This window comes from Lates calcarifer, linkage group LG12 (genome assembly GCF_001640805.2).
Source record: "Lates calcarifer isolate ASB-BC8 linkage group LG12, TLL_Latcal_v3, whole genome shotgun sequence".
NCBI lineage: Eukaryota > Metazoa > Chordata > Actinopteri > Centropomidae > Lates > Lates calcarifer.
In genome coordinates this window covers 3184864-3207662 of record NC_066844.1, presented here as the reverse complement: position 1 = coordinate 3207662, position 22799 = coordinate 3184864, and the positions used below count along the sequence as shown (strand labels likewise).

Sequence of the window (22799 nt, the reverse complement as noted above, 5' to 3'; positions counted from 1 at the left end):
TGTTTTCAGTAATTACCAGTCGCTCTCCAGCCTATTATAGTTGTTTGAATTGGATCCTGCTTAGTTATTACTGGAACCCTATTTGTTTCTTGGAACTGAGCTTATGTAAATTTTATTTTATTATCATTATTTATGGAAAACAGTAATACTTGTTTTCATGTGATGAGACAGATGTTGGACAAATATGTCTGAACCACCCTGTTTCCACTTGTATGGGCTGTTAATGTGTGTTTGTTCCTCATTTTAAGCTGTTTTTTTAAACTACTCAAATTATTTAAAGCTGCAGTACGGGGATTTCCGACCACTAGGGACAAAACTACTCTAAAACAAAAACACCACTGACTTACGAACTTGTCATAATTTGTCACATGACATCTTGCAGACACAAAGCAACATTATCAAACCACTGATGCTGCATTAATACAGGTCCAATATTTATTCTTATATCTCTGGTTAGGTCTCCACCAGCTAAAAAAACCAGTGGCGTTTTAGCTACTGTGTTCCTCTTCCTTACCCATTGTTGGAGGGAAAAAAATATCTATGAGCTAAATGAACCAACAACCGCACAGTGAGTATGGGAACAACAAAACAGCTGCAAAAAACCCCACAAAAACAGGCAAGTGGTAGTTTCTCAACAGGCAAGCTAACATTAAGATATTATCAAAGGGTTATTAAATGACAAAAATGTGACTAAAATTCTTTTTTTTGTCAAAAGACTGACTAAAAATCTGGTCGCAAAATACCCCATGTGATGTAGGTTTAAGCTAATGTTTATCCCTCACACAGACTTCTCTAAAGGCTCCTATATTGTTGAAAAAAATATGGCTCATAAACACCTTTTTAACCTTTATTTTATACAGGCAAAGCCAACATTTAAACCCTTTCAGCATTTAATCTCTTTACATTCAGACACTTTTGTCCAAAGCGACTTACAGTAAGTGCATCCAGCCTCTCCTTCGACCTCCACAGTGACATCTCATCACCGTTGTCTGCCGCTGCAGGAGCAGCCTTGGTTAACATTGCTTCACTGGTGGCTGTCAGGGGAGGAGAGACTTTTATTTCTACTCTTCCACGCCAGATTTTTCTCGCAATCACTCCAATGTAAGCAATCATTAAAAAGCCACAGTTTTTACTAACATCTCATTATTCTTCTTTATTGATCTCCAAAGGGAATGTGAAAATTCATGTGTAGCAGTGACTTACTGGAAATCACAGCCTGAAACATGTTTGTCTATCTGCCCAACACTCAGACAGTGATTTAAAACTAAAGGAGCTGACTCCTGAGCTGTGTTTATTTTCCTCAGTAACAAAACACAGATGATATGAAAGTTAAAGCACTGCTTAAACAAGATAATAAATGATGGAGAGGTAAAGACAAAATGCTTCTGGTGCTTCTGAAGAAATCTAGCCTCCTCTGCTTTGCCTTAATTGAAGGTTCCCTTATTGTAGAACATGAGATTTCTGTGTCTTTTTGATTATTAGGCATGTCTAGGAGCTATATGAATACTGTGAAAGTAGAAAAACGCTCAGTCCCTGGAAATGCACACAGCATCAGAAACTGCCTCTAAATGAGCTGACAGACCTCTGAGCTGTGATGTTGTGCCCTAAGCTCAGCCCACCTGGACCCATTGTCCAACCTGTTTTGTAGTGGTTTTAACTTATTAACATCACAATGCCAAGCAGTCAGTCTGTCGCTGAGCGTTCAAGCAACAAGACAGAAAAATGTTAAGGAGACACTGCACAATTGCAGATGTCAGGAAGCCAATATATCATTACACAGCCTTCCCAAGGACAGTAATATTAGAAACTAGAGGCTGATGATCAGTTCCTCTGAAATACCAAAGCATTTTAATCCAAATTTAACTTTGTCTGTTTGGCTCATTTCAGCCTTGACTGCTTCACATTTTCCTCAGCAGTGGCTGTCAGTCTTCACATTTACCAAGCTACAGTCAGCCACAGACTGCTACCTGTGGGTGATATTGAGATGGTTTCTGGTATTTAAAACTACAAATATATTGTCAAAACTTCAAATAAAACAGCAGAAAAGTGTAAAATATGGGATCTTTAAGTTTTGACTGAACTATATGTATTTGTTCAACATTAGCGTCCCATTCATCCTTGTTATTCTTTCATAGGATGGCATAGAGGAATAGGATACTATTGCCTGAATCTAAAGTCAGATATGTCTTATTACACTGTGCCATCGACCTCCATTGTTGTTCAAAAAAATGTAATGAACCGCACAATTACACTGGGAGACATGTTCCCAGTGTAATTGGGAACAATTACAATGAACACACGTGCTGTAGTTTATTCTGACACAGTCCCATGTGCACCGTCATGCTGCTGGAAATACCAACTTGTGTGTTAATCCACCACCGAAAACAGTCCCCGACAAATGAAAGAGAAAAGAAACTACGTATTTGTCAACGTCCTTTAAACGATTTTTGTCTCAGGAAGGAGCCAGTGCTCAGACCTGGGTCCTACAGACAATCTAGTCAAAGTATTGAGAGATGTGCTTTGTCTTTTCCTAGGCTTTGTCAACACATTATCCTCTACATATCTGTGAGTTCACACCACCTTGGTCCAAATAAAACAAAAACACTGTCATAGAAAACATAGCACAGCGACTTTATTCTTACATGACTTCTTAAAAATATTTGATACCCATTTAAGTATGATACTGCACATTCATGTATGTATGTGTAAAAAATATAGCAATATACAAAACTGAGCAAATATATTCTATGTATGCATGCTTAAAGCTCAAAGTAAAATAAAAAAATGTTTTAAACATTTTATTTGTGAGTTTCATGGAAGTGCTACAAGCATTACACCCTGTAAGATTTTAGGAAAGTTCACTGTGGTGCAGTCCTCTGTGATAAAGTGCTTTCATGCAGTGAATTTTAGGCAAAGTTACAAACCAAGGACCAAACCAAGAAGTGATTCACCTCACTTCCAGTGGTTTTTGCTTTAGCATGAAGCTTTGTTCTGTTGGCTTGGAGCTGGGTCGCGCTGCAGCTGGCTGTTCAACAGCGAGGGTTGCCCATTCGACAATAACAGACAGTTCTGAAGAGCCGACACTGGCAGAAGGCACAGAAATCACAGCACACATTGCCTGGAGATTTACAGCTTCCCCACAAGGGAATGCAGTCAGCAGGAGGAGGAGGGCGCTTCTTCACACCAAATTTGTTCTGACAGAAAGAAAGAGGGAGAGAAACCGTAATAATGCATGAGATCAAACTGTTGAAGTAGTTTGCTGATAAAGCAGACAGGATAAAGTGACAAAAATAACTACAATATGCAACAATATCGAAATTAAGAGTAGAGAAGATTTAAGTATTTATGTATTTTCAGTGACAATGCTGATATGGCCAGAACTGTGAGAGAACAGAAAATGTTTTTCTTTCTTGCCCTTGGCAACAATATGTGTGGCAAAATAATACCAATTCAAAATGTAGACTTATTAGTTTTTCCTAAGCTCTTAATCTTATCTGATGGCCAAGATCAGGATAATGAGAATCCGCTGAAATTTTTGAAAAAGGTACAGAGTAGATATTTAATGTTAATTTACACATACTGTTTATTCTAATATTTTTGCAAATAATAAAATATTTCCAGCAAAATTTCTGAATGAATTGTCACACACTGTCAAAAAGTTATTTTGTCCCCACCTTTTTTTGTTTCTTTGCTTTCTTGTTCTTCTTCACTGTTTTGGGTAACTCTGTAAGAGAACATGCAAGTATAAAGATACCTTTAGCATCAACCTACATGATGATAAAAGCACTGAATCAATAGTGATACTGACTTTATAAAATAAACAGAACATAAAAGTTCAGATTTGTAAACTTACCAACAATAACAACAGGGGGTGTACCTATCTCTAGGCTTTGAGACAGAGCATTAGATACAACCCTATTGGTGGAGAGTCTCTCCTCGGGGATCATGTGGGCAGAGCCGAGGAAGTACTCCGTTGCGGCGAGGATGACGCAGCCAAGCAGCAGGAGGGCATGCATCTTTCTCTGGAACAAAAATAACAATACACACAGTATTTTTACTATGTTCAGCAAAGTGTGCTACCAGACTAACATTTGCTACACAGGATGAAACACAAAGTACATCAAATTCTTATAAAAAATTGTGACCAGTGTTGAGGCTAGATAAAAAGTTAAGTGATCACCTAAGTCATTGGAATTTATCCTCTGGTGAACACGAATGTCTGTAACACAGTTCATGCCAATCCATCTAACAGGTGTCAAGACATTTCACTCATGGCGTGTGATGAAAAGTCATTGGATCGCCAAAGTCAGAGATCTTCGTCCTCTGGGAATAATGGAATTTGTGTCCAAAATTTCATTGCAGCCTGTCCAATATTTAATGCACTATTTCAGTCTAGACCCAAAGTGTTTAGCCAACAGCCATTACCATCCACAGACTTCCTGTTAGGCGGCTAAAATAAGCATTGTTGTCCTGAGCATTTCTCATCAGCCTCCTTAAGCTGAGTAGTGTTGGATGATGGTAATGTTCTTTGTTATGGTTCAACAGGAAGTTAGAAATCTCATATTTGTGTCCTTGAATGGGATAATGTGTTTCGAACAAAGTCCAATACAGGCCTTACTGTCTTGTTCCGGACTGTGTGAGTCACCTGCAGGTCTCTGTGCTTACCTGCCCTTTGCATCGCATCAAAGTTTTGTTTGCGTGGAATTTTGGAAGCAGGTTTATAGTGACAGTCTGATTTCTGCTGCTCTTTCAATTGTTTCAACATGTGTTGCCATCCGCAAAATCCACATAATAGATGCCAGGTGCTCTTTTGTTGAAAAAAATAATAATAACCAGTCCCTGATGCTTCTTTGCAAACCTGACACACTTCTTCTCAGTTCTTCTTCTTGGATTGTGTGTTCACATTTGCTCTTAAGTTCTACGTTTCCTTGACAGCTGTCTGATGATGTTGCTGCTATAACCAGCCTTGCCACTGGCTTCACCAGTGTTGCTAGCTGCAGGCTGAGCCCTCAGGTCTGGCTGATGGCAGCAGGTCTTAGTGGCAATTGCCACATTGTGGAAATTAACACTGATCTTGATCTCAGATACAGCTGCAGAAAATTGGCAGCTAAAAGAAGACAAATGGGTCCTGCTTTGGCTGTCTTGTGTTGGCAACAAATTCAACTTTAAATACACTCATCATCATGTCACAGGTTTATTTTATTACAGACAAAACATCCAATCTGATTGCATGTTTTGCAGGGCCAGCAAACAATGCTCTTCATAGCCCTCATTGTATTTTTGTAACTACAGTCAGAGGTAGGTGGGCAGTAAGCTCATTTGATGCAGATCACCTGATGACATTATGTGTTTAGTAAGAAAAGGGCACAAAAGAAGTTAATATTGCAGCTGACATGGGTTTCTTCCATAAGGTGAGTGGGCTCACAATTAGATACAGGGTTAAAGACAAAAATGTGGAGGAAGCTTGAAGAAGAGCTGCTACTCCTTGGCACTAGAATGAGCCAGCTGAGGTGGTGTCCAACTGATATGAAACCCTGGAGGAAACTCCGAACCAGGGTTTAGTTATCTAATTTGGTTTGAGAACGTCTGAGGATCTTCCAGGAGGAGGTGGAGGATGTTGCTTGGGACAGAGACATCTGGACTTGTTTGGCCTGCTGCCACTGTAAACTGACCCCAGATGAACAGTGGAAAATGGACAGATGATTATAATCTACCATTTAAGCTGATAGAGTAGATGGCTCAACTTTGGTATCCGTGATTAACACACCTGAGATCTGTGGCATGGAAACCATGACTTGGCCTTGAATGTTTTTTCTCATATATAATTTCTAATCAGATGATCCTGTTACAATATAATTATTCTTATTACAAATTAATTTTTCTAATCAATAGTAAAAGCTCTTATTTTGGATTTTTAAACAATATATAATATATATATTTTCATCCATAATGTAACTTGAACCTATTTCCCTTCAACCTTGCTGCACATGAGCTGCACATATATTGTTTTCCAGCAGATGTTTTCATGGTACAGCTGTCAAGTTTGAAATTGCCTCACATTCATTACAACAGTCTGTGAAATTAAAAGTGATACTGAAACGAAATAAAACTATACAACAGCATGAAAACTTGACCAAAAATGACATCATTTAAGTTTCATTCATAATGAGAGAGGGAATCTCAGGATACAGTATAAAGAGAATCTTTTCATCATATGAGAAAATTCTCCATATTGTTTGAATTAAAGGATACATTGTGGGATGGAGTTCCAGCTCTATTTTCTATTTGCCTGTCTAAAAACTATTCACAGACATTCATGAGTATGTACTATTTTTACATTTACACGAAAAAGAGTTATCAACATGCAAATAACATTAACTGTTTAAATGTTTACTGTGTTGGTGTGTTTTTTAACAGTACAGCATGAAAACGAACAAATGAAACGCACATTTTGCATTTTGTTTTGTATATTTAAGTTCTGTAGTTGTTATTTTTCCCAGTGTTTCTCTGACATGTGTCCATGTGTCCACTATTATTTTCTCTTCATTTTTTGTAACTTGTCAACTAAAATGTAAACTAGAAAAATATTCCAGTGCTAAGCAAGACAGTGTGCATACATTTTCTGATTTGTATTTAAGTTGTACTTTCCTCCAACACACCTGTCACATCTTTTGAAGGACATTTATCTCTTTTAAAAGAAAAGCAAAGTGAACATTGACCTGACAGCTGAGGTACTCACCAAACCTTATTCACTTTTCGGTACAAAGTTCTCAGTTTAAAGGTGCAACCTGCAACATGATCATAATCCATCAGTAGGGACTCACATATGTTGATCAAAGCCAGTAACTTCTGTTTTACCTCAACAGCTGCTAAAAATTTGAGGTCTTCTCAACAGGCTTCCTCTGCTAAGATCTGCGAATCCTCTTTTCTCCAGCTCCTCCTGGACAACCCACCACGTCTGGTTTAATTTCTCTAAAAACCCTGGCTCGACATCAGTGCATCATTTGAAACCTGGAAGGAGTTTCAGATTTTTTTTACTGTGGTTGAGTTGTCGACGCAGCTTAGCAAAAGTCAACTCACCACCCACTGTATTTCACTGTAGGCTACCTCATCTCGCTAGCTGTTTACAAAAACTGCAAAGTGCAATAAGAATACATAGACGAAACTAGCGGCTAAATGGACTGCCTGCTTAGTCAGATTTGAAAAGTACTGTTACAAAAATAAATAAATCAATATGCAACCTCAGGTCTTATGTCTGAAGTACACTGTGAACAGTTTGCTACTCTAATCCCGCTTTCAAAACCTGACTTTGTGGATGTTACTGAAAGGCTCTATGCTAATATACTGTAATGCTGGATGGCATGTGTGTGTGTGTTTGTTCTTTAACTGAGAGCCATCGGTCTGCTTCAGCACTCCCCCACCTGTTTGTGTTATTATAATCCATTGTTAAATCACACGTACGAGCCCAAATATTATCTCTGCTTGCAGGACGTATTACACGGTTCTCTCAGATTTTCCCTCTAAAGCCAAAACATGCAAAGAAATAATGTTTTTCAGTCTGGAGTAGAAATCCAACAGAAAAATAAACTGGCCACCAAGCGTCAGTGCTGCATAATGCAACACATGAGAAAAATCTGCTGGCTTTCTCACACTGATCAAATGCTAATTAATAGTAATAACACAGTGGAATGAAGCTGAGCGGGGGGCTGCAGCGCTGTGAGAAGTGTAGTTGGAGCTGCTCGTTACTTTAAGTCCAACAGAAAGGTTCAGCCAAGGTGTGTTATTTCTCTCACCCTTTTTTATCTGCGGTTCCACACCGCTGAAACACCAGATAGTCTGTCCAATCTTTTTGTCTTCATCCAGACTTTTATTCTGATCTCCTCTGTTTATAACTCCACCTTATGTTTAGTTGTTAAATCTCATCTCTTGTTTATTTTTTCCTCTAAGCTGGGTGTTGTTGAGACTGTGTTTGATTTAGTTTGGTTCCTGGCTTGTTGGCTGCAGTCCTTGTTTTGTATTGTATTACCAGAGGCGTGGGGTTTTCACACAATATCTCATTTATGTCGTAGACCATTGGACATATTTTCAAATACATTTTTATAACTGTGTATTATTAGTATTTCTCAGTGGTTTACAGTTACACTGTACATAGACTCTCTACATTTTCCTAACATTGTCTGCGTATAAATGGTGAAAAAAATATTTCTATGTCCTTGAATTGTTGTATTATAATATTTTCAGTGATAGATCCATTTTAGAGGCACCTGTATCATTTTTCTTATAATTTTGGGGTTCCTGGCAGCTTTGTGCAAAATGATACATCCAACCAATAGCTGTGCTTAAAAAAGTGCGTGGGGTAAGGTCTGTTTAAAAATACAATGAATGCATAGAAAGTTGGCTGAAATGAACTAAAATGAACCTGTGTTTTGCCTCTTTTAGGTTCTGATGGTGAAATGATTTGTATCAAAACAGTTTCATAATTCTGAGATATTAAAGGAAGGACATGGCGGGTTTTATCCATCCAAATAATATTAATGTCAGCTCCCTCCCCACCCAGTGAAATCATTTTCTTACAGTCCCCAGCGTGGCCAAACTGCCGCAGCTGCAAAATCATTTCATTTCTCAAGAGAGTCGAGACTCGCGCCCAACACAAACTCCACAGTCCAGAATTTGGAACTAACCAACCTGAGATATAATATGACAGACTGTATAATGGAGGTAGATAAATACTGTACTGTAGCATCAAGCAGGAAATGTAAAATATAAGAAAATCAACCAGAACAAATCAACTTGATGAATGTTTGTCACCTACAGCAGTGATGGTTAACCGTAGGGCTGCACTAATCTGATAATTAGCATCAGTATCAGTCTGATATTATGAAACAACACTGACACAGGTTGCAAATCAAGCGTTAGTTAATTCCTTTTAATATATTTGGAACTGTTGGAGCAGTGCCACATAAAGTTCAAAGGTATCATCGATACTAATCTGACCAAATACAGAAAACAGAAAAGATGGGCACATATTGTGGACAATTATTTATTAACTTTAGGGGTCTGACATTTTGATTCATTTTTTGTCCCTGACAACTTTGGAATCAGTTGTAACTGACATCGATCCAACCTGACCACAGACATTGTCTTTGCGAAATAGGAAACCACAAACTCTTTACAGCCCACAAGGGGTTCTGGAGTGTTTGATAGTAAAAAACTAGACTTTAGATGGCGTACCACGTTAAGTATTAAGCAGTTTCTTTGAAAGCATTGGAAGCATCAAGCAAGAATGTTAAACACATTGTAAACGTCAAATAGCACCTCAAACCACCTTGATACGTCTCGCGCCCAGTGTCTGGTTTGACTTTAAAAGCTTCAGGAGAGGATCAGAGTGTGACTGTTTTTCATGAGGTTTTGGAATCCACACTTTAGCGCATTAAAGAGGTGAAACAATGACCGAAAGCTCAGCGGGGAAGTTAACAAGCAATAAAAACACACGCAGATGTGCGGGCAAAATGTGAAGTCTAGTTTGCTGGACACGCAGCTGTATGAGCTGCAGACCGTGGAACAGTGCAGGGAGAAGAAAATATCACATCAGAATATAAATATTAAATTATCTAAGATGATGTGCAGATGAAGGTTTAGGTAGGCAACAAACAATTGTTATTTCAGCAGCATTTAAATGACTGCATTTCAGTTTGAAGTAGATCTTAACCCATTAATGACTGAAGACTATATTTAGTGTTGAGGCAAAACCCACAGATTTTTTTCTGTTCAAGTTGGAAACTGTAAACATATGTGGCTACACATGATGATGAGATACAGACATTTTTGTATTTAGCTGTTAGTCTAATAAACAGACATTTTAGTTATATTGCACACACAAATCGCACAGGAATATTATATAAACTGTCTCTAAGGTCTGCGCAGCGTCAAAAGACTTTAAGAAAAACTTGTGCTACAGCCTCAGTCTTTGACCAATTAGAAAAATTTTAATGAATTTGTGCTCAGTTCAGTAAGTACTTTAAGTGCTGTAATGGAAATTATAAAATTCCACTGTGGACAATAACTACATGCTGATACAGAGTCATTACACTATGCAGCTTTTAATGGTTACTGTTGGACAAAATGTGCCTTTGTGACGAGAGACAATCTCATCTAGGCTCGATTCATCAGCGTCCAATGTTTCTCCTCTATCCTGACTTCTTCTACTTCTAATTAGTTTGAGGAGTGAGAGGTTTCAGGACTTTTATGATCTGGACCACGTGGACATATGCTGCAAAATCAGTGAAAGTTAAACTAAATCTCATGATTGACGTATATCCGCAGGCCTCCCAGACTTATAAAAATTTGTCAAAATCAGCTAAAGCACTTGGCAATAGTGGCCTCATAAACAGAAGTTTGTCCTTGCCCCTGCCGCCAAGTGCTTTCTCATGGTGGGAATTGTTGGGTCTCTGTAAATATAACACAAGACTTCAATCTAAACCTGCTCTGTATGAAAAGTGTTCTGAGATAAATTCTTGACGTAAATATTTTTGATGCTTTGCAAAATGTTTAATTGAGATGTAACACAGGTGGACATTTATTTTAAAATGCAATATTCACTATGATTGGAGGATTCAGTCTGAATACGTCACGGACATGACCAGAAACTCTGCTCACAAGGTATATATACCACACACCATACTGCAGGACAAGCTGACCAGCTGACTATGAGCTACAGGGAAGACTTGACTACAAGAGGAGCCAGTGGACAATCAACAAAATGTTGATATTTTGCAGCCAAATGAAGCCTTTGTCACATTTGAAGGACGACATGCACATGAAGTCCACAAGAAAAGCCAGAAAAGGATTTGGACAAACAACATCAGAAAACACAGCTGATTACCTAAAATAGCTCTCAAGAAAAGCCTCTGAAAGTGGGAATGTCATCCAGAAAACCCTCTACCACTGTCTTCCACTGGAAACTGCACCAGAGAAGACAACCACAAGACAGATGCAAGGTCAGACTTTGTTTTTTTAAATGACTCTTTTATTGTGTTTCTTATGTGAAAATGCTACTGTCAGTGCATGTTTGGACTTGTGGTAGAGAGGTTCTGTGGTGCTGAATGGAGAGCTCCTGTAAAGTGCAGTTTACACATGTTTTAATACACTGCACTTCTTTGTTTCTGTCTTTGAGTTTGTCACAGTATTACAGCTCTTAGTTCAGTGTTAATGATATGAAGGGAAAAAATATTACTGCTGTGTCTTTATGTTTGTACTACATTTAATGCTGGAACATTTCATGTTGTATTTAATAGTCACAGTGATGGTTAATTACAATTTGTCTGATTTAATTTTTGGGTATATTAAATTTCATTTTTCTAAGGCTGAAAAGAAAGAAAGAAATTTAGATCTATAAGATAAAAAATGTATAATATGCATAATGAAGTAATAATTTAAAAAAGAACAACAAAGTAATTATAGTATATAAAGTATTATTTTTAATACTTTCACTGGTGCAAGAAATGATTTTTAAAAAGCAGATGATAAAAAATACATTTCATGATCCTCCTTTAACTGTTGCTGGTTTATAAAGCCTCTGAATTGTTTAGGGCCCTATCGCATTTTTAATTTGCTGCTACGTTACGAGCCATCCAGACCCTAAGGTCTGCTTCTGTCCCTAAACATGGAGAAGCAGTGTTCAGTTTTGCTTCACATGTCTGGAACAAACTCTCTCACTTTATTAAATCAAATTATTACAAAACTCCCAGACTGCACTGTGACTTTTTGATATTTACTACTGTAACTCTTTCTAATCTCTCTCTAAATGCTTTTTGCTATTGTCTTCTTGTGCTTATACATTTTGTCTTAATGCCGTTTATATTTTACATAAAACACTTCAAAATGCTCCATACAAATAAACTTGCCTTGCAGTGACCCATTGACCTTGTTATTTTGTCTCATACTGAGTGCATTATGTAATTTGTGTACCAATTAACTGATCAGTGCAAACACATTTTTCTGCAGGCCTGTCTACAGCACAAAGTTAGATGTGTATGCATGTGTGCATGTACAAACTAGCAGTCCTATAAACCACGCACACAAGAAACCACTTTTGGTAAATTAAAAAACAAAATGTAATTACGCAAATCCATAATAAATATATCAGACTAAACAGCTTTACAACACAAAAACTATGAAATACAGAGATTACACAACAGTACCTCCACTAATAACTGTAAATAATGTGGTTATTTGAAAACTAGCTCTCATTAGCCTCAATTATGTGCTGTAAATTTAAAGGGCGAAAAGGATTGCAGCTGTGCTTGAGGGGTGCGTACTTTCATTAGATTAGGCAAACTTTTATTCGATTAAAGCAAAGAAAGTAGGTGAACACAGATCTTGGCAGCAGAACAACCAAACAGATGGTATCGGTTTCAACTAAATAACTGGCTCTCACTATCAAACAGCAGTTTTCATTCTGGTCTAGTAATTCTCCCTCTCTTACTAGTAGTTGAAATCAAAATAAAAACATTAAATACAACTGAAATTATATAGGTTAAATACATGGGTGATTAAATAAGTACTAATATTTAATAATACAAAGTCCACATTTATTGGTGGCTTAACAGGTTAAAAAAAGGGAAATGAAACTTTACGTAACCAGACAATCTGACCAAGGCCAGCTCTTAAATCAAAGATGGTCAGACTGGGTTTTTCTAGCCACAGCAAGACAAAACATCTGACTCACACCAGTTAGAAATGGATCCAAGGATCCTTCTCTGTGCTACGTCTGTTCAAACACACACACACACACACACTCATATTTTTTTGAAGGAACATGTCTAGGAAACTATGGTGAAACTGGAGGAAGAATAACATCAGAGCGCCCCAGTGGCCTGGTTCTCATTTTGAAATAATTTTCAGTAATTTCCATCACCATGGAAGTCGGCAATAAACGCACGGGGTTCCTTTTTAAATTGATCTGCTCTGTTGCAGAGACTTCTGGCTCCACTTTCACACACAGGCCGGCATTATTTCCTTTGTTTTGTTTCTTTTTAAAAAAATCTGGTTTACAAAAAATTAATCAGAAACAGCAAGAAACACACACTGACCTGCAATAATTCACTGTAAAAGCTTTGGTTTTCTATTCATAAGTGAATGACCATCTTAGTGAAACAGAGCTAAAAAAAAAAAAAAAGTATATTTATTTAACAAATAACAACAAAAGAAAATTTTAACTTTTTTTAAATTTTTTTAATAAACTGATTAGAAACCAGAAACATAAAACAATTAGCCACTTTCTGGAAATTATAATAATGTTTCACACAACAGTTTTACTTTTGTTGAGAAAATAAACACAAATAATTAATTTTAAATAAACATACAATTTAAAAGAGTTAGAAGCTGTCAACACTTTTTCATTTATCATATCCAACGCAGGAGCAAACAACACACAGCTTTCATCTAATTACAGAGAAATAAAATACTGGCCTTAAAATATACTGTGACTAAACGAGATCGTATTTAAATTTAGATACATTTTAAAGTACCTTCAAATACGAGATGACAGGATAAAAGATGACTCGTAGTCTCGCTGTTAAACGGCCTCTAACAACTGCTCTTACCCTAATGACTGAATAATGACCCACAGGCTATTTTCCCTGGGAGGTGGGAAGGGGCTCATGTCGCCCTCACTTTTCAAAACGCTTGTTTCATCCCGCTACACTTTCACTGTTTCAGCCTGTTTTGCGCAATTAAATCTCTCTGAACAGTGACACCTCCGCCTGTCCAGCTGCGAACATACAGAGAGAGGATGTGAGTTGATCTGAATTGCTTCATTATTATTTTTCTTCCCTTCTTTGCCCAGGTGTCCCAGGCTACACAGATGTGAAGGTTGTTGGAGTACAGGCAGCCTGAGAGGAGACTACAATAACTCTCAAACTCCTCTGCACATTTCTAGGTTAATAATAAATTTCTATGTTTTTATTTTGTTAACAGCCACTAGATTTGAACACAAGCAATCTTGTGTAGACGGGAATAAATAACATAGCAACTGTAGTTTATAATCTATCAACTACATATTAATAATTTTGGAAAACATAACTGTTACCAGTGTGGCTGAAGTTTGGTTGAAGGTGTGTGGTCACGTTAATTGCAGAACTAAGTCATTCATGTTCATTCTTCAGCACAGCTGCAGTCCAGCAGGTCGACCATCAGACGTTTGTAGCTCCATTCAGTGTCACTGTGGACACAGACAGAGGACATCATCATTAAATGAAGTGACCAGAACAGAGCTTTAATTTAAAGATTTACACTACTGGCCAAAAGGTTTAGAACACCTCAGCCTAAGGCAGTTTACAGCTCACCTTTGTAACAGTTAAGGTTATTCACTGGACCAGAGCTGCTTAAATTTCAACAAAAAACAGGAAAAATACAGGTGCTCTAAAACTTTTGACTATCATTACAAAACAGTTCCATTTTTGAACGTCAAAAACTCACCTCCTGTATTCTTTTCCTGTTTGTATCTTGCTTCTTCATGGAGGACCGCCTCTGCAGTCTGCTTGGATTTACAGCAGTTACAATGGATTCCAAAAACGTCCGTGTTTCACGACCAAAAACAAAAAGAGTCAAAATGACTTGAGCAGTATAATCTGCATTTTCCGGTGATGATCCGTATGTCAAGCATGTATTCAAACGCTGACATGTTCGCCAAAGTAAAGCTGAATACGAATCCTCCATTTGTCACCAGGACAGGGCTCAGAGCCGTTTGGTGAAAACAGCTGCCTGCTGCTGCTGGGAATCGTTGATGCGAGTACTGAGTCCGAACCGTGCAGTAAAGGTGATAAAACCAAAACAACAACTTAAAATATTTTTTAAAATCTCATTAGAGCTGCAGAGTGGTTACAGTTCTGTGTTTTCCCTTTCACATTACACAAATTACCATCTGATTTAATGCTTATCTAAAAAATACTGGTTAAAGGAGTTTTAGGTTTTTAAAAATGAATATGAAATGAAATGAAATGAAATATGAATATTAGTACCAAAATAAAGATGCATTAAATAATACTGGACAGTACACGTATAAATGCATTCATAACAAGGACCCTAACATGTTCACTGTGAAAGCTCAGAAGTTTCTGGCTCAGTTGTTCAGGGCACATCTCTGGGAACGGTAAAAATGCCTTTGCAGAAATCTACAGTCATTCACATTTTCAGCCAGAAAATATGAAAAACTGTTAAAATTTCTGGCCAAATCTTAAAGTTGGCTTTTCATGTTTTTTTGTTTGTTTAGTTTTTTTGGTTAAAGTTCAAACTATTTGGATTTTCTGTGGTCCAGTTTTACACGAGTTGGGGAATGTGTGCTAAGTTTCCTAATAACAGTTACTAATAACAGGCTTGATATCCTGACTACTGCTAAAACGAACGTATCTAAAATTACCGGCCACTCCTTTCATCAAATAAGAAAGTTCAAATTCAGCAAAATAATATGAAAATGATGTTCACGTCATCATCCCGACAGAGACAACTTCATTTTCAGTCTCAGTGGCACAAAAGAAACACAGTGAGGCTGTTTGAGTCTTTAAGGTACATTATGTTTTTAGTTTACTATTTTGCATAAATTTCTGCATGTTTGGGTTATTCAACTCATGTATTTCAAACCATTGGTACACTCTAGTGTATTTAATTTTTAACTTATGTTTTATTTTGAGGGGTTTTGTATTTTTATTCAATGATTTCATTAGCATGCTGTGTTGAATGTTGGCCCATTTGTCTTGTAGAGCCACGGTATATGTAGAAAACTCACTGTCATAATCAATCACTGTCAGCTTGAATCCAAGTATTTGGAAACAATTTGGTGTATTTCAGAAGGATTTTATTTGCTTTTATGGCAGAATAATTGTAATCAGTATTTTCTGTCCCGGTATTGTGTAATTTTTATGTGCAAAAAGGAACATTAAAAAAAAATCTACACACGGCTTTGTGATGTAAAAAAATTATTAGATCAATCATTTCAGAACTTTTTCCATCCTTTACTATGACAATTAATCTATAAAATCTAAGTTAAAAAAACATATAGGAAAATAAATAAATAATGTACAATAACCTGGTTGCATACGCTTGCACATCCTTTTATAATTAGCGATGTGGCTATGCTCAGAATCAACCAATCACATTCAAACTAATGTTGAATGGTAGTTCTGTACACCTGCCATCAATTAAAGGGACTGATTAACCCAAAATACAGTTCAGCTGTTCTTGCAGGATTTTCCTGATGTCGTCTTAGCTGGATCCTACTGAAAAAAACCAGAGCTTCCAAAGCATGGACGAGATCTCATTGTTGAAAAGGAGAGGGGTACAAAAGAATTTCCACGGCATTAGTTGTACCAAGGAGCATGGTGAACACAATCATCAACAAATAGAGAGAAAATGGCAAAACGGTGACATTGCCAAGAACAGGACGTCCCTCCAAACCTGATGAAAAGATGAGAAAACTGGTCGGAGAGGGTGCCAAGAGGCCTCCAGCAACATTAAAGGAGCTGCAGGAATTCCTGGGAAGAACTGGTTGCTCCCTACATGTGACAGCAATCTCCCGTATTCTTTGTATGTCTGGGCTTTGGGGTAGGGTGGCAGACGGAGGCCTTTTCTCATGAAAGGGAAAACATCCTATCTCCCAAAAACCATGTGGAAAAATGTGTTATGGTCTAATGAGACCAAGGTTGAACTTTCTGGGTATTATTCCAAAGGCATGTTTGGCGCAAAAATAACACAGTACATCACCAAAAGAATACCATAACTACGGTGAAGCATGGTGGTGGCAGCAGCATCGTAATTTGAGGCTGTATCTCTTCAGCTGGAACTGAGAGTCAAGGTAGAGGGAATTATAAATAGCTCCAAATACCAGTCAATTTTGGCACAAAATCCTCAGCCGTTTACTGAGGATGAAGAGGAAGTTCACCTTCCAGCATGACAAGGACCCATGTCAACAAAAGAATGGGATCACCAAAAGAGAGAAAGATGAAAAGTTTGTGGAGCCCAGACCTGAATCCAAATCTGGGGGATGCCTCTCACAGTTTGACAAACCTGGAACATTTTTGCAAAGACAGAGTGGGAAAATATGGTCAACATGTGCCAAGCTGATAGACTCAAAGGTGTTCCTAAATTGAATTTTATAGGTTAATAGTCACATTCTGGTGGAAAAAGTTCTGAAATGATTTATCTTGGTTTCTTTTTTTTAACATCCCAAAATCTGACATTCATATCCACTATTGTATTTTCTTTTCTTTTTTTTTTTTTTTTTTTAAAAACAATCTCAGAACCAACACTGCCAGTTAGGTCAGACTAAAACACAACATTATGCGTTTTTGGACTGCTCTGTGAATACTCTGTGGCTGTGTAGCACTCCCTATAAACATAAAAATCAATAAAAACAAAATAATAAGTCCCCACAGATCACAGAGCAAAGCTCCATTTCTCCTACTTGCTCCAGATCTCCTACTTTACAATCAAAAACAACAAAAAAAAAGTCTGGATAATACTCCTGTGTGACTCGACCTTTGGTTTTTGTTCAGACCCTGGAATCCGGGGAGCTTTTCTCAGTCAGTCATCTTTGAGGCGGCTTTAAAGGGAAGATGAGAGACTTCTGGCAGATTTGGGGGACGATAAATCAGCCTGACAGTAGTTTTAACATCTGTGTCACGTCTATCATCTGACATCTGGGGCTGCTCCACGCTGCTTGCCTTTTATCTGTTAGCAGTTACACAGGTAGACTTAAATTATTCTAATCAGTTTAGTATTTTGGAAAGAGGAGCTTCTTTATGTAATTCCTCCTGCTTTTCATGTTGGAACGTCTCTTGTACTTCAAATACTGAATGTTAAAAGCTGTTTTTTAAGAAAACAAGCTAGAACTTGAGATAATATCTGCAACTTTAAGGATTTTAATAATAACATGTCAGAGTTAGTTTTCGTTTCCTGTCATCCAACATATCAAAGTGAATACCTCACTCTACACACAGTTAATATTTCTTTTTTTTACATGTCAGGATTCCAAATACACTCCATGGGGTTGGTCTGAGTTGGACAGTATTTTATGAACAACCAAAGGAGTTTGATCTCACCAAGTAATGTGATATCCCATTCCTTTCATGCCAAAATATACCACCAGGCTCTACCAAACAACAGTGTCAATGCCAACAGGTAACCACAGGGAGTTTCCTGAGGATACAATACTTCTTGTTTTCTGTTCTGTCGCAGCGGGTTTGGAATCACAAATGTGAGAAGAAACGGAAAATCACAGAGAGAGAAGAAAATGATTTTAAAAAACAGAACTGATGCAGGTACAACTGTAGTGATGAGATTAATGCTGAGTTTCAACTTGATTTCACAGGCATTAAAATTATTTGTGGAGCATTATTACTATTATTACTATTACTCCACATTTCTGCTGCATTTGCTATTTAACAACACTGGCCAATGTGTCAATAAGATGTTACACTGACACCTAACAGCCATCTGCTTAATCTGTGTGACTGTAAAACACATCTGTACAATTGGACTGACCGATAAGTGAGACTGTCCACTGCCATGTGGTCATTAAAACTGAACAACTAGTCCAATTTAGCGGACATGCTAACAACATTAGCCTGTGTACAACATGTGAGCCAATCGACTATGCCTGGCTGTGGCTTATGATAGAGACATTTGACAGTGGAGACATTACACAACCAACACACTGGAAGTTAGTGGATTAGTGTTGCATAATTTTTTTTACTCAACAAATTCCATGAAAAGACTAAATCCAACGATGTGTTTGTCCATCCTTCAATACTTTCTGACTTCTTTGCTTTGTCTGTGGTATCCCAAGCCCATACATTCCTATTGAAGATGTAATTAATGGAATGTAATTCCGTTTTTTAAAAACGCTCAAAAATTTCCAGAAAACACACTTTGCTTTTAGCTAACGTTCACAAAGAGGAGGAAATACACATTTGTTATTTTACGTGGCAGATGAATCCACATTAGGAGCTCTGTTGAGCATTTACAGCAGCACGGAGAAATCGGATATATCAGGCTTTGGGACATTAACAGTACAATTCATTGTTGGTTTTGGCCTGGTTTCTGTAACCATGGCAGGGGATTATGGAGAAATCAGGTAGACTCCTCCAGGAGAAAGTTGATTTCTTGGCAATATATTCGGGTAACAGGGTTTCTAATCAACTTTTTACACGTATGCGTGTGCATGACAAAGACCTTACACAAGAGAAGAGCCACTATGAGGGGCAGAGCCGTAGGAAAAAAGGACATAGCAATGTGGCACTGTATTCGTAAAGACTAAGTCGAACAAAGACTGACTGTCACAAAATCACCTCTAAACGCTTAAATAAGTCAGTTCAATTCAGATACAGTCGCACAGTAGATGCATTGTTGCTGTGCAGCATACACACAGACATACCAGTGAAAAAACGTCAGGACAGGAAGCAGCCTCATATATCACTAATGCAGGACAAAATATAGACTATAATTCCAATATTATTACGAAACCTGATGCATGTATAAAAATCTTACAGTAACAAGATACATGAAAATGTCCTGTAGAGTTTCCTTTGGAACCTGATTTCCCTGAGTAATCCAGTGTCTCTACTGTGTGTAAATATTCTCTAACATATAGGGGAAAAAGTTGTAAAGATGACACAGCCTAGTAAAAGGTCTATTTATACTGAAAAATGCTAATTATTAAAATTTGAATCTGTTATACTCAAACTATTAATGTACTCATTTATTATGTCGTTATCAAATCTCTGCAGCTGCTCAGAAATGTCACCATCTGCTAGGTTCAGTGTAAAACTACCAGAGTAACAGTTCTTTAATATCAGTAACTGAGACAAAATTAAAACACAATATCATGCAAAGGATGCAGAGTGTCCTTAGATGACTGACTGACTCTTCACTAATTTCTGCAGCGGAGAGACTGAGCGAAAGGTCAGTGAAAGATTAGATCTATTCTCAGGACACTCCGATCCCCTGAATCCTCCTCATTAAAATGCCTATTTGGAAATCGAAGCCTCACAAAATCTTAAACATATGTTTTGGTCATCTGAGCGTGTTGATAGCAGATGAGTACCTGGATGATTGGATGATGCTGCCTGGAGGAAAAGCACTGATCAGACTCTCAGAGGACGACTTCAATCAACCATCAAGTTACTGATTGAAATCATTCTGTTTACCCAGGATTCCCTTCCTGTCAACAAACCTTACATAACAAAGGTTTACAGCAGATGCCAACAGATTAAATCCAGTGTTTAAGACATTGTTCAGTAGCAGTTAATGATAATTAAGCCATATATACATGTGGATAAGCATCTCATGATCTAAAACAATTTTAAGTATTATAGGGCATTGTTTGCCATACACTGAAAAACGTCCCGTGGTTTATTTAAGAGCCAAGGCAGTGTGTTTACGTTGAAGATCATTTATTTTTATGAACTTTTTTATGTCGTGCTGTGTTCTCATTAATGCATTAAAACTATAATATTCTCAGTTTTAACACTATGATTACACTCATGACCTATTAATAAAAACTTTTACTGCACATAATGTTTTATTACAGTCTTACAGTTTTCCGGTCATGAAAAACCCCTTTGTCATTATTGATTAAAAACAGTATATTTGTGGAATTATAATCACAATACATATATACATAGACACACACACTCACATGTACATTTCTATTGTTTCTGTATAATTTTGTTAATATATGTGATCTATCTATCGATCTATATATATATATAATTATACACACACACACACACACACACACACACATTAATTATGTATATGTATACATACCATACATAATCATCTTTTATTTATATAGAAATTCCATAAATATGTGTATTATATTTTTAAACAATAATTTAATATTATTTTTTGATATATTATTTAAAAATCATAATAATGTATTGATAGGTTATGTTATTATGATAACATTATGTATATGTTATCTAAGTTTTTCAGGACAGCAGCTTTGACTCAGCAGAACTTTAAACATCAGAAATCTGCCGTTGATACTAGAATCACAACATCTTGTTGCTGTTAGAACATGAGTACAATCACTTCTCTTGTCTTTCTTTCTTTCTTCATTTTGACAAGGCTGTTGACACAATGATCCCTGAGAGTCGGGGATAACGGACTGAGATCATGTCGGTGATAGATGAAGCCCTGACAGCATTGGTGCTTTGCTTCGAACTAAATCCTAAAAAATATGCTGTTTTCTGACATTATTACTGCACATGTTGCTGTAAACAAGCATAAACATCTGAGGAAGTAAACTCTCTCCATGTTCATGTTAACAGTTTACAGCGCTTGCACAGTATTTAAAACCTGATGGTTCCGGCTTTTCTTTCTGTAAAAACCCTCCGAGGTCACGTCATGGAATCAATCCAGACATTGGACGAAACTGCTACATTTCAGCTTATCAGTGACTAATTTACTAGTTTTTCATCATTGGGCCCAGATTTTTATTTTACGCATGTAAGTGCATTACACCCACTTCACTTACAGGCCACAGCTGCAGAAATCTTTTCACAGCTGGCACACAGGGAAAACTTGTTGCGGAATTTTTTAACAAGCTCACAAAGGATGATCTCCACTAAATTCAGCTTTTCTCTCTCTGACATCCAAGATTAAGGCATGAGGACCATAAAAGACAAGTATGTTTTGAAATTTCTGAGGCATGTTCCAAGTGTTTGAGGCTCTGATGTCTCCATATTGTACTTTCCTCGCCATTCTTTCCCATCGCTCAAACGATTTCCTGGAACTGTTTGAACAAGATAAGATCAAAATTTCCATTCGCCTTACCTGTGGTTCCCGAGCCAGCTGTCTGTCAGTCAGTCACGCTCTCAGTTTCTCGCTTTCTCTTGTTTCTATAGCGTGCCGCTCTCCGCTCTCCTTTACCCCCCCCCTTCTTCTTTCTCGCTACACGTCTTTATTTCTCTGCCTCTTTGGTCCACAAACCACCACTCTCCTTTCCTCTCCTCCCTCCCTTTTTCCACACTTCACTTCTGATTTTGGTGGGTTTTTTTCTCAAAGTATCTTCTTTTTCTGCCTTGTTTCACTTCTTCCCTGTCGCTGTCTTAGTTCCCTCGCATCTGTTTCCCTCGCTCTCTTTTCAATTGCTCCAAGCCACCTTCTATCCCCCTGTCCTCCGTTTCTTCTTTTACCTCTGTTTAAGTACAAGTACCTTGCCCTGCTGATAATAAAGACATACTGGGAGGTTTGTACTGGAGGCGGGACCAGGGCTGGAGTGGGCTGGGGGATGGGAAAGGTCAAATTATGTAGAGGATGGACAGATCAAATGTGAACCAGATCCGTCTGTGAAGTGTTGTTTCTGGTGGGTGTTACTACCGCACATCGGCCTTTTAGGTAAATCCTCCCTCATTTCCCTTTCACCTGTTCAATCTGTGCACAATGTTCAGATATTTTGTGTCTGCGTTCTGTAATGCCCTTTTCCTTCAAAGGACCCTGCGTAGCTAAAGTTCTGTTTGTGATCTCCTACGTTTCCCAGAATGCCATACTGGATGTACAACATGAGCTGTGTTTGATACGCTAGCATGGCAACATGGTTGTAATAGCAATGCTAACATGCTAATGTTTAGCAGGCATTATGTTCACCAACTTAGTGTGGCGTGTCAGCATGCTAGCATTTGCTAATTGGCATTAAATACAAAGTGCAGTTTAGGCTGATGGGATTAGTCACTCATTTTTCAGCCACAAAGTATTGGGCAAACTGACATTTTGACCTGATGATGGTGCTGGATAAAAAG

General features: G+C 37.6%; 1 protein-coding gene across 3 annotated transcripts; it reads right to left on the bottom strand.

Annotated features, from left to right (window-relative positions):
- Positions 1–2610: 2610 nt before the first annotated feature.
- Positions 2611–22228, bottom strand: asip1 (agouti signaling protein 1). Of its 3 annotated transcripts, none has more exons than XM_051074571.1 (4): positions 21835–22228; positions 3854–4022; positions 3675–3724; positions 2611–3194 (listed from the first exon to the last, which is right to left on the bottom strand). In XM_051074571.1, the coding sequence occupies exons 2-4, from the start codon at positions 4014–4016 to the stop codon at positions 3030–3032; spliced, it is 378 nt and encodes a 125-aa protein (XP_050930528.1). In that variant the 5' UTR covers positions 4017–4022; positions 21835–22228; the 3' UTR covers positions 2611–3029. The 3 variants fall into 3 exon arrangements, with proteins under 3 accessions (XP_050930528.1, XP_050930529.1, XP_050930530.1); XM_051074572.1 differs by lacking the exon at positions 21835–22228 and adding an exon at positions 6859–6990; XM_051074573.1 differs by lacking the exon at positions 21835–22228 and adding an exon at positions 6740–6802.
- Positions 22229–22799: the final 571 nt, after the last annotated feature.

Bases quoted from the DNA above. Each gene is read 5' to 3' on its own strand.
- asip1 (XM_051074571.1), bottom strand. From the start codon at position 4,016: ATGCATGCCCTCCTGCTGCTTGGCTGCGTCATCCTCGCCGCAACGGAG. The intron at 3,725-3,853 runs GTAAGTTTACAA...GTTCTCTTACAG, and splicing joins ACCCCCTGTTGTTATTGTTG to AGTTACCCAAAACAGTGAAG. The intron at 3,195-3,674 runs GTGGGGACAAAA...TCTTTCTGTCAG, and splicing joins AAGCAAAGAAACAAAAAAAG to AACAAATTTGGTGTGAAGAA.